The sequence below is a fragment of the Plutella xylostella genome, chromosome 26, assembly GCF_932276165.1.
Source record: "Plutella xylostella chromosome 26, ilPluXylo3.1, whole genome shotgun sequence".
NCBI classification, from domain to species: Eukaryota; Metazoa; Arthropoda; class Insecta; order Lepidoptera; family Plutellidae; genus Plutella; species Plutella xylostella.
Genome location: NC_064006.1, coordinates 6,542,398 through 6,555,516, shown reverse-complemented (window position 1 = coordinate 6,555,516; position 13,119 = coordinate 6,542,398). Strand labels below are relative to the sequence as shown.

The 13,119-nt window shown below is 36.4% G+C and overlaps 1 protein-coding gene across 1 annotated transcript; it reads left to right on the top strand.

Annotated features, from left to right (window-relative positions):
- Window positions 1–4,926: 4,926 nt before the first annotated feature.
- Window positions 4,927–10,713, top strand: LOC105381059. Its single transcript, XM_048630491.1, has 8 exons — window positions 4,927–5,248; window positions 5,550–5,753; window positions 7,297–7,464; window positions 8,028–8,125; window positions 8,352–8,418; window positions 8,991–9,210; window positions 9,626–10,019; window positions 10,444–10,713. Exons 1-8 carry the CDS (start codon window positions 5,116–5,118, stop codon window positions 10,711–10,713), a joined length of 1,554 nt encoding a protein of 517 aa, XP_048486448.1. The 5' UTR covers window positions 4,927–5,115.
- Window positions 10,714–13,119: the final 2,406 nt, after the last annotated feature.

Genomic DNA, 13,119 nt, shown 5'->3' with positions numbered 1-13,119 from the left:
CTTATACAGGATGTAAACAAAGACACACAACACTCGACCACGTGGGTTATTTTAAACAACTTTTTGAAAAAGATAAATCAAATTTGCTTCTCCGTAGAAACTTTGTTGGGCACGTCACGTATTTTTGGGGTCACCTATATTAATTTTATCTAAGTAGGTATATTTTGTTTTTCGCACAAAGGTCAGGATGACCATTAATGAGTTACCTTTTCAACTTATACTAAACTATAAATTGCCTAACCAAATAACTTGCCTAGAAAGGTATTATTGAAATCCTACGAAACTTCCTCCTGAATTCTCCATTCCTTCCCATGTCCTGAACACCCCAACTAGCAAGTTGAATGAACTTACGAAATGTACGCACACACACACAGACACACATACACACACTCTCAGCTGTCATATGACACCACACATTGTGGTAGGTCATGTGTGGTGTAAGTAGATGTATGTTTGTAAGTATGAGTGGAGGATGTATGGCTTGTTATTTTGGTGCTAAAGAGTTGCAAAGATTGTAGCTGTTTCTGAAGTCTCCCATTTTTATTTTATTTTAGTGCCTATCTTTTTGGTGTAAAGACAATCAAAATGCCTAAAAGTACCTAATTAAATTACATATTTACATACACTATGCTTACGAGTTACGACTTTAATCCCCGAAGAGGCAGTCAGAAGTAATTCGCAAGCAAACCAACCGATTTACCCTTTTCTTAAATAAAAATAAGTTTTTGTCAGTTACTTATCAATAATTTTAACAATTAAGTAGCATTTATCCTAGCGTAGCCATATAAATATTGCAATGTTTATTGGGACTAACTAGGTAGGATCTCATTAGAAAGCTCATGATGATATCATCCAAAAATAAATAACTTTTTTTTGCTTTGCGACATTGTCGTATGTCGTCCGACCTACCCCAACGCCGAAAGTTAACACCGTCTCTAAAATAGTGTACCTGCAGCTACACCCTTAATTAGTAATGTTTCGTGAAGCCTTGTGTTACTTACAGGGGTGTCTGCGAGCCCCACGTGGCCCACTGTCTCCACGGGAGACGGGTTTGGACCAGGAGATTAGACCTTCAATTATGGAAGTACCTATCTGAAAAATTTAATATGCCACTGATTGTACCAAATTATATATTTGTCATAACCAATCATAACATGTACCAACTTTTTTGTCGAGAGTAGAACAGATTCTTTATGGTGGTAGGTAGGTAGTGTAGGTACCTTTTCACAAGCTTTTCACTTTTGATTTAATAAAAATAGGTAGGTACTTCATAGTCTGGCATATATTATGAACAGATTGGAAATTTTTATGTTTTTGATCTCAAACTAAAATTGCTGTCAAATCGAGCTTATTATTTGACGACCTTTACCATAGTCCAAAAGAGGGTGGCTACGGGTCCCCACCCTAATATTTGGGGTTCTATTTAGACCTCCACCACGGGTCCCCAATTACACGACGCAGTTAGCAATTGAAGCGTTAACTTGAACTTAATTAATAGTGGAACGTGTTTTTTTAAATGAATTTTTCGTCCTATTTGTAGTTTGAGATCGAATTTTAATGAACACTTGCTTTGGTCTAGGTTTCGGCTTAATTTCGAAGTTTTTTTTTAAACACAGGTCTATGAAGGGCGTTTTATTGACATAGTTAACACAATTATTATTTTATAACTACGTACCTATAGCAGAGTCATGTCAATATCATGATCATCATCAGCTGGTACGTCGACTGCTGGACATATAGGCCTCTGGCAAGGAGCACAATAACACTCTGTCCTCGGCCTATCCTTGTATGTATGAGCGAATGGACCACTTACCGCCCGATCATTTATAAAACTCCACTCATCCCAACACTATATTACCTACTCTGTGCATCCCAAACATGATCCCAAACCCATCCTGTCTGAGCATTATGACATTGAGACATTATGACAAAAATCTATAGTGCCACAATCTTATCTGTTCCGGTGACGGATCGCTGTGATCGAATCCAGTGATGCCATCGATTAAATTTTGCCGTGGTTTAAACGACAATGCATTTCTGCTATTGTTATAATTAGGTACATTCATAAGTATAGATAAATCAAAATATAGGGTCAATAGTAAATGAAAGAGGATATAAAAAAATTGTCCACGGCGAACAGAAACAAAATTAATTCTGATTATGTTCTGATATAAGTAAATCTAGATTTTACAATGATATAGGTAATATCTGTGGGTCGTGAGAATAACGAGATAGATAGACTTAAAAAAAAACTATTAAGTACTTAATTATTATTTATTTATTTATGAACACTTTATTTTTTTCATTTTCTAAAGTAACAAGAAACAAGAGCATAAAATTAAAGAAATTCAGACAATGTACAGAGGCTAATTGCTAAAAATCCATTTCTTCCAGCCAACCCTTGATACTCGTAGGGGAAGAAGATGTCATTAATCATCATTATTTCGTCAAAAATCGCTGCAGGTGCGAGAAATTCTTCTTGGTATACTGCCTAAGGTATAGGTACGTAGCTTCACTCACACCTGTAATCAAAGAAAAATAAAGATTATATACTTTACGGGTCTCTCGGGAAAATATTAATAAAATTACATGTCAGTATATGGGTAAAATTATTCGTCATATTTGGCAACACTAACCTGTAGCCGCTGCAACTCGTTCTTCCAATTTTTCAAACGGAATTAAAGGCGCCTGAATACGTTATTCTTCCTGCATAAAAGACAATATATCTAGTAATACTTTTTTTGCATCACTTTTCAGCGCTTTTGGCATTGTTTCACCCAGAAAATCACAAAACAAATTAAATAACATAGCGTCAGCCTCTTCGCAGAAATTGACATCTCAAATAACGCACAGAGTATGAAATGAAGTTTGACAATGTCGTCTCGTTAGTACACATTTTGACCACCGGAACCTCAGATCAACTACAAATAGATTCGCAATCGCCGTGTGCACTATTCTCTTTCTCACTCAAACCATAGATGTTGCCGACAAAAAAATAAAACCTAAATATGGGGAAATTCAACTTATCATAATAACAAAAACAAAACTTGAGTATATCGTCGGTTGATAGGAAAACGACACTAAAGGCTAATTTTTCAATAGCCAGACAAAAGTTTTGCTGGGAAATAATTTTGATGCTGTTGCGTCTCAATGTTTCTCAATGTTTGTATTACCCAGATAACATTTATCTGAATATTGAAAAATCAGCCTTAGTGAGTTTTTCCTGTCAACCGACGATATAAGAAAAAAAACTTTACTCATACTTATTTGATTTCAATATAATTATTTAATATACACAAACTGAGTGGATTGTATAATTCATTGTCTTCGTCCAATCGAAACAATCCTCTTCAAAATGTGCCGAACACAATTTTTGTATGTTTCCTTGGTTCCCAATTTGTGCGACCGGTAATGTCTATCCATTTTCTTGATATTTTTTTTTTCTGTCGGAAACCTATGAAAGAGATAAATGGATGAGCATGAGCATTATAATCGTGGGCCAAATATGTGATGGGGTTTTTTTTTAAAGGAAACACGTATTTCGTATCAATACAATAAACTTTATATTATACAGAAGAAATCACACATGGAAGAAAAAAAAAAGAAACGAACGTTTCCTCACAATGAGAGGCACCTCATTTGAAACAGGAGAATGACTTCTACAAAATACAATCTTCACAAAAACCGAATTCGTGCGCCCCATTTGTAAACCCAACCCGAGTCCGTTACAATTTCTAGTATTTTCTTTGCATACTATAATATTTGTGGGTAAAATAAATTTTCAATAACTTGCAACACCATGTGATTTGTTATGATATGGTACCTCGTAATTTTTACTTAAAACTGATACTAAAAGACCTTACAGTATTAAAATTAGTATCGTTTTATATTAAAATCGAGCCAATAGATAGTACTATGATGAATGTAAGCTTGTTAAACTTGATAGTATCTACTTACATGTGAAAATATATCTCATCCATCATTCCATCGTGTTTTCGTTCAATGTGCTCTATACAACCGAACAAAATCCACCCACCCATGTCACACACTCGTTAAGTGATGATAATAGTCTAATAAACTTAATAAACACCCACAAATCACTAGCAAATCAAAAATAAATAGCATTTAGAAAATTTTGTTGTAACTGTCAGCCTTTGTTTGGCACAGATTTTTCATTTGTTTCATTGTTTGGCACAGAGAACTGACGTAAACAGGCGCCACAGCAAAAAGGACAAAAAACATTTACAGCTTAACGTTTCTTTCTTACGCTTAATGTAGCTAAGCGTCTCTTTTTCGCAATGTCAGAACTGTCACGATTATACCCCTGTGACCGGAACAGATAAGATTGTGGCACTATATGGTATAAATTAACCATAAGCAATGTCAAAATCATGTCAAAATATTATTTAAGTATCTCTATGGTGTCTATCACAGAGTAGGTAATGTCTATGGTCACAAACTTCTTTTATGGTGGTGTTTATTTTAATTTCATTAAACAATTTGCCATAACTTAATAAACTAATCATAAGATAAGGTAGATAGAGATCCTGTACCTAAGTACCTACAAAACGTATTTCCCCCGATCGATGGAACATTCATACCAGCTATTTGTTGATCTGAGGGTAACTAGAAACTGAAAATCCAGTAGGTAAATTACTATGTACCTACATTAATTAAATTAAACTATTTAGGTAAGTATATTGCCTTTACTAAGTACACCGTACCCTGTTTATGTCCTATTTTAGTCCATTCCAAGGTTATCTGGAAAAGAATTGCTAAAAGCGATAAGACTGCCTTTTGTACCCTAGTTATGTAAAATTTATAATTAGGTATTCCCTGGTGTACAAATAAAGAGTATACTCTATCTATCTATATTAAAACATAACTCGATGTATTATTTATATACTTTCTCTCCTCCGAGGTGGTCTGGAAGAAATTACACTTATAATAATAAGGCCGCAAATTGTACCGTGTACGTTGTGCATTTCCTGTTTTAACTTCTGTGTTTATGTGCAAAAAAGAATTATCTATCTACTCCTATGTAAACTACATAATAAAGAAATTTCCTGCAGATTATACCAAAACATATAACTAAAAAGTGCCTAAGAACCTACCATGGCTTCCAAGCAAGTGGAAGATGTTCATCTGGAGGGCCTGGCGAGGGTACTAGCTGATGCCGAGCTGGAGTGCCACCGGGCTCGCGAGGACTCCAGCGTGACGGAGGAAGATGAGGAGGTTTTGGAAGAAGGTTTAATTCAGACGCTAACTCTTATTTAGTCTGACTACCCATTCGGGGATTACAGTCGTGAGCATATGTATGTGTAACACAAGCACTGCTTCTGGTTGACATCAGGGATCCGTATAAACAGCTTCATCTGGCCTCTCAAGCTAGGTGGTATGCCTCAGTAGTACTCAAACTAAGAGCGGTTTTGTTTTGAAGTCAACACCTTAGAGAAGTCAGGTCTATCTACAATAGGTTGCTCTTCGCCCCCATTAACCAATATTAACCTTGATAACATCCAACACCGACCCGCAAATGTCTTCCTCAGAACCGTCCCTCGAACACCTAGAAGAACACTCCCAGTTACCCGAACAACTATCCGAAGAACAGAAGCCCTCATCATCATTATCAGAGGAACCACCGCGGGTGTTCCCGACGCCGTCGCTGCGTCGGTTACTGGCGGAGCAAGAGCGAGGGCTGATGATGGAGAATACTATACATGTGCTGCCTGAAGTGTTCAGGACTGATATTGGTAATTATCGTCAGCCTATATATGGCTGTTTTTAACAGCATGCGGATTTGATCACGCGTAAACCGACGTGAAATCCGCATGCTGATAAAAACAGCCTATAGCCGTCTACTGCTGGACGTGTATAGTTTTTTGCATCCAATCTTTAGCAGATATTGGTGTCCTCTTTTATGTAAAGCAGTCTGAAGGTTTAGTGCTGGTGCTACGTATGTTTAGACTACGGTTTGTAATAAGAGAGATCGTAAACCTTATTACCATGTAACACTGTGAGTTGTGACATTTATTCTATTCTATTCTGAGGGGAGGGGGGTGAATCTCAGTACGCGTCTCTCTCAAATGGAGGTAACTGAAACAGTTAATAAGGTTTAATAAGAAGGAAATCAGTATTAGAAAATAGAAGAAAATACATTTATTTCACACACACACGGAAACAATACAAAAAATAAATAATAAAACAAATAATAAAAAAACCGGCCAAGTGCGAGTCGGGCTCGCGCACAAAGGGTTCCGTAGCAGCAAAATTACAGTTAAATCAACCTATCTCAAAAACTATAAGAGATACTTTGATCAAACCAAAAATCGTTGAAAGAGTTAATTAGCATGCATCACCTCTATTTTTTTTAGAATTTTATACTTCGTAGTTATAAAAATAGAGGGGGGGGGACATACTTTTTACGACTTTGAGAGCTGATATCTCAAAAACCGTTCACTTTAAGAAAAATGTTTTTTAGAAAACTTTATATCATTTTAAAAGACCTTTCCATTGATACCCCACACGGGTATGTACATCGAAAAAAAAAATTTCATCCCTCAGTTACATGTATGGGGGGCCCCACCCCCAATTCTTTTTTTTACTATTTAGTGTCATATTTTTGTAGCGGTTCATACAACACATATTCCCATCAAATTTCATCACTGTAGTACTTATAGTTTCCGAGTAAATCGGCTGTGACAGACGGACATGACGAAACTATAAGGGTTCCGTTTTTGCCATTTTGGCTACGGAACCCTAAAAAAGGCGAAGGAAAATGAGCAAGGGTGTTGCTTCCCGGTGCAGAAACGGGTTCTAGCTCAGCTTGGTGCTATGATAAACCATAGCGCTGGTTTATCATAGCACCAAGGTATTAGGTAGGTAGTTAGTACTTACCTCGGTAAAATAAGAACTGAACTGCTTTAAAATCGATAGGTAGTTTGCAAAACCATAATGTATGACACGAGATCTATTCAATGTCCCATCTTTGCCAACCCAGTGGAGTACAAAATTGATTTCAATCTACCCACATACAAATATGAAAAGTGTTCGAAAACTGGTATCGAACATGTAATTGGTACACTCACGGGCAATCCACTCACAAAATGCCATCGCCAATCAACCCCATTTTTTTTTGTTGGTAGTATCCTGATGCTCTATTAAATATACTTCAATGTTGCAGAAGAAGTCATTAAGCTAGCCTTTTCCATTTAGGAGTAATTAAATATTTTTTTCAGTGGAAACTTTTCATTGCCCGTGAGTGTACCTACCTGTAGCTCATCATTACGTTTCCAGACCCAGAAGCCATCCCCAAAATAGCCCACACTCCGGCCCAGGTCTACATCGACCAGCTTGCCTCTCTGGTCGGATGCTCTCAGCACCACGCCAGCCTGGCGGAGTACTGGGTGCTGGACACCCTGGCTGGCCTGCTGAGGAGGGCTCAGAGCGATGGGCTGGAGAAACGTGAGTACCTATAGAGTCCTCATTTATTCCATAAGTCTCCACTGATTTGTTCAATAGTTGCCTGTAAGAGACGGTTTTAGCGATGAAGTTGTCTATTGTGCTTACTGTTACTTTGTAACGTAATTTAAGTATGTGTGTTTTTCAATAAAGTTATATTTTTCAAGAACGGGTCGTTCTAAGAAACTTTTCTTCTACGACTTTTGAAATAGTTTTTTGCGAATTTTCAAAAGTCGTAAAACAAAAGTTGTTCAGAATGACTCGTCCTGAGTTAATCGTAGCATTATATCCTATATATCTGTTTAATTTTGCAACACCCCTGGTAAGTATTATAATTATCGACGGAAAACCATACCTCAATCCTACAATCTTTTGAACTTTAACTCATTGCCTCTTATTATAAAACGTAGAGTATAGACTAAAGATAGTTCTGGTTTAGAATCGATTATAGTCCAGAGATTTCATATTGAAATCCTTAGCCTAAAGCCGGCTTTTAACTATTTAGAACTATGATTGTAGTCTTCGTTTATAACAAGGTAAACCAATGATGCGTATGTCCTCTCCAGCCACTCAAGCCCTGCTGATGCTCTGGTTCTGTGAGTGGATGAAGGAGATGCAGCATTTTGACGCGGCCGACAGGAACAGAATGATCAAACGATTCATGGTTTGTTGCGTTTGAGATACATGGGTACAGCCATCATCATCATCATCATCATCATCACGACCCATCACGTCCCCACTGCTGGGGCTCGGGTCTCCTTCCAATGAAGGAAGGGCTTTAGGCCTAGACCACCACGCTGGCTTGTGCTGGAGAGTAGTTAGTCGGGTAAGGTACAGCAGTCAGCTAAATATATTATACTGTTAATTAGTATTTATTTAAACTATTACAGGATAACATGATGTCTGCTGCAACCTTCGTCGCAGTGGAAGACCGTATTCCAGCCCCTGAGGATGTCGGTAAGGAAACAAGCCTTCACTTGTACCTACTACTTTCATATAATATTAGTTATAAAACACGTGCTTTTGTTCGTAGTTTTGAGCTCATGATGTGTAGAGCTCTTTATAGTATAGTGCTTTGGGAGAGGTCTACGCTACGTCCAACAGTCAGTAGACACTGATGATGATGATGATTATGAACAGGAGGAATTTCATACGTAAATAAATAAATAATCAATAAATAGTTAGTTAGTTAATCAATAAATATGTGGGGACATCTACACACGGCCATCAGACTTCAAGCTAGACAGAACCTGTGTTATGGGTACAGCTGATATATCTACACAGATAAATAGATAGATACATATTTAATACCATAAAAACTACAGCCAGACACAAGTGCTCATCACACGAATGTTTGCTCTCGGCGGGATTCGCACCCGCGGCCCCAAGCTTCGGAGGCAGCTTCACTAACGCCTAAGCTACGGTGCCGACGTCAAAATATAGATTAACCCAAATGAGAAACGATTACCAAATGTAGCCTCCCTTCCCTATATAATATATGGTTTGGACCACCCTAGTATGGTTTCCAGGTATCCACTATACATATCAAGACGACGATATATTAAAGAACCTTCTAGAATCAAAAGCGCCTCAGGGATCGCTACCACCAAGCCCCACTACAGAAGATGTTAAAGGGCCATCAAATCCTAAAGGGAATTCCAGAGTAAAGATAACGTTTGAACCTCAGGGCAACCAGTATGAATGCTCCCTGATAGATCTTACCAAGATTATTCATTATATTTTTGACCTGTAAGTTAAATAAGTAAGCTTTGATTTATCTGTACAAACCTATCATTACTAACATGGAAGTAGATTGTTTCTACTTCCATCACTTCCATGATTAGTAACTATGATTAGGCCTGTTTCAGGATATCTGGATAAAGGTTAACCTTGGGATAAAAATCATGATGTCATACTTTGATTCAGAAACAATATAAAAATGGCAGCCATTCCATAATTTGCATAGAGAGTAGTTTGTAAAAATTTACGTTCATCAGAAAATTTTATATTTATATGATGAATAAAAACATTTGACTTTGAATTTGACATATATTTTGTTCATCATAAGGGACGTTGAATTGTATATCGTATAATAAAATTAATCAGATTAAGTTGTATCTACATGCCCCAATTTGACCCTGAAATCTTAACCCTACTTTTCCAGATTCAGCACTGACTACCAATATCACTTGGTGCGTTCCATCTTTACATTTCCGCCGGACTACACCCACATAGACGCGCCCTACCAGATACAAGTTCCGAAACGACTCTACACCACTCCCAAAACTGGACAAGACAGGGGGAAATCGCCAAGGAATAAGTCTCCTAAAATAGAGAAAAAAGATAAGTCCCCTAAAACAGAGAAAAAAGAGAAATCTCCTAAAACAGAGAAAAAAGATAAATCTCCTAAAATTGAGAAAAAAGATAAATCTCCGAAAATAGAGAAAAAAGATAAAGATTCTAAGAAAGGGAAGAAGGAAAAGAAAGGCATGAAAGATGAAAAGAAAATCATGAAAGAAGAGGAGCCTTCACCGCAAGATTACATTGATTTGATGGAAGTATGTACACACTTTATTACAAAAATAGCGATTGCTTTCTTATTTTCATAGATTCCGGGGACTAACTTTACAAAAGAAACAAATGCCAATGCAACATGACCCTGAAAAATATAATATGGTGACGCACCGCAACAATGGGGCCTCGCCCTTAGGGCTAGCTCCCACATTTTTCCCGTTGCCAATTTAGCGTTGTTAGTCTTTAGTACCTATTACGTATGACGTCATATAAAACAACTTAGACTTAGGGCCTGTTTCACAATGACTGGATAATGGCTACCTGTGGGATAAGCGACGTGCTGGCACTCTATGTAATTATATTTTAGACTGTGACAGCATGTATTTTATCCCACAGGTAGCCTTTATCCATACATTACACAGGCCCTTAGACAAACACACAAACTCTCAACAAACCTTATGTCCTCAGCTGAAAGCCAAAGAGCAGCAAGAGATAGAAGCCCAAGAGGCGATAGAAAGAGAACTGTGGCATCGCAAGCGTTCCATCCTGCCACTGAACAACGCCGTCGCTAGCGACTTCTTGAGCAAGTACTGGCCGCCGCCCGTAGATGGAGCTGATTCGTTTTCTGATAAGGATGGGAAGTCGCCACCGGTAGATGGCGTTGACGTTGATGCGTCTTCGGACAAGGGTGGGAAGGTGAAGAAAGGTAAAGGGAAAGGAAAAGCGAAGAAGAAATAAGGGAGATCACTCTATATGACGTAAAACCATGTAAAACTATGTTTTGGAGTGCTGCTGCGTAAGCCACGACTCTATCTCGTATTAAATGTGCCGAATGCACGACAGTTCTCGTTCGTTAGTTTTTCGTCAGTATAGAGTAAATCTCAAGTTCCTTTTTTTGGAGGCACCTACGAACTTGGAAATTTGTAGGAGTCATTTATAACCGGAAGGGCTAGCGCGCGGTGCAATTAAGACGTGACAAAAGTTTTGCATCGCGCTCGCTCACATCGCGCAGCCTCAAGAGCGAGCGCGACGGAGAACTTTTGTCACGTTATAAATGCGCCCCGTGCTAGCCCTTCAGGGCTTGTTACACTATGTTTGTAAAGTGGTAAGTACTCAAGTTATCTGAAATATAAGTTTTCAATTAAGTACAGAACACTTACAACGTGTTTCAGTCATTGAATAGCGCTAATTATAAAATTTATACAAGAAACGGTAATTTTACTTATTATATTTTATTACATGAATTACTTACAATATCTATTAATTGTAATATAATTATGGAATATGAATGTTTATAGTTCGTAAAAGAATATCTTTCACTTTGTAAACTACAAAGTATGGAAATTGTGCATGTTACAATTTATCACATTTTAACCAACGTCCCAAAAGCAAAAACCGCGTCTGAAATATAATCGATAAAAATATATATTTTTTACAGTGACGACTTTTTGCTTTTGTGTCCAAGTTAGAAAATGTTGACCTTAAAATACTAAAAATACAATTTTGTATCGATTATTTTTACATATTATCCGCTATGACTATTAGTTAATATAACACAAACTGAAACTTAATTATTTGGTTAAACATTCTTACATTCTCTAGGTAAATAACTTATTCTATTTTTGAGATTTATAATGGCAATGACGTAAATAAATGCATTGAAAGAAAAGAATCATGCTTAGTTAATAACATTATAAATTCGAACACAAGTCCTAACTAGATATCTATAAAAGCCAAAAAACTAAACTGTCCACCGAAATTAAACAATAAGATTCTTTGAATATAAGTATGAAATAAATATGTTTTTGACCTCAAATTATGTTAAAACTGGCACATAATATATTTGGCAATGATATTGTGAAGTCTTTTACTTGTAGTTACGAAACAACTACTTACATATAAACTATTAGAAAAACAAGACTGTTAATAAAATGAGTAAGCAAGGAAAAGGTGAAATTTATAAGGTTAAGCAGTAATTTTGTTATTTAGTAAACATTTACATATACATTTGTAATTAAAACATAATTTGTCTTCCTGTATGAGATCAAACTACAAAGCAAATTATTTTAATCGAGATTACACTTTAAAATCACAAAAAATAATCACATTATTTTAAATTTCAAATACAATGAGGGCGTTGTTGAAATGAATTCCATTTTCACCCTGCATAATGATGAGAGCTACTATCATGTTTTAACCCCGACGCAAAAAGAGGGGTGTTATAAGTCTAACGTATCTGTGTATTGTGTATCTGCTTTGGTAGCGTAGGTCTGAAACGGCCGAGGTTTCGTTTTTTTTTATATATTGTATATCTTAGTATTATCCATACTAAAGAACACAAAAATACAGATAGAGAACACAGACTTCATGCGTATTTAAAATACTGCGTTTAAACAAATACTACTTTACTTATGTATTATATAAATCGAGGAAATAAGACTTACAATACGTTATATACAATCTACAAACTGTGTTTAGAAGAAAAAACCCCCAACAGTTCAAATGTAATATCTTACTGGTAATAGTTTTAGTTAGTTTTAATGAAATGGTAATAATTAATAAACCTTTTTTTTTACTTTTCTAGAAGACCGAATAAAGACAACAAACACAGCATATTATGTATTTATTGAAAATAATCACTATACAGGTTGTCCCATAAGTTAAAGTAATCCCGTAAGATGGTGGTACAGTTACTTTAGGAAACCTTTGTTCTTTGGAAAATTGCAAAAGAGTGACAACCTGTATACCATGATATCTACCTAATATCTGATAAAACAAGTTCCTAAAAGTTGCAATACTTTTGCGAGAATTCTTATTTAATAATTTTACATAACGCAAAACACTGTTGAGAGAGAAATCGTTCAAGGCATTTAGAAGCTTATCACTATAACACTTAAGTCCACTATAAGATAACGCTTAGAGTGGCGTACAGAATACAGGACTGTCCATTTTTACATACATTTACAACACACATATAACTTTAGGGTATAGAGAATAAAAGCAACAACATCCTGTATTGAATTGAAGAGCCCCCCCTTATCCGAACGGAGAGTAATTTGTAAAAATTGACGTTCATCAGAAAATTTTATATTTGTACGATGAATAAAAAAATTTGACTTTGACTTTGACTTTACAGCATTACTT

Coding starts and splice junctions, on each gene's coding strand:
- LOC105381059 (XM_048630491.1), top strand. CDS start 5,116: ATGGCTTCCAAGCAAGTGGAAGATGTTCATCTGGAGGGCCTGGCGAGG. Junction 7,465..8,027: donor GAGCGATGGGCTGGAGAAAC/GTGAGTACCTAT, acceptor TGTCCTCTCCAG/CCACTCAAGCCCTGCTGATG. Junction 10,020..10,443: donor ATTACATTGATTTGATGGAA/GTATGTACACAC, acceptor TTATGTCCTCAG/CTGAAAGCCAAAGAGCAGCA.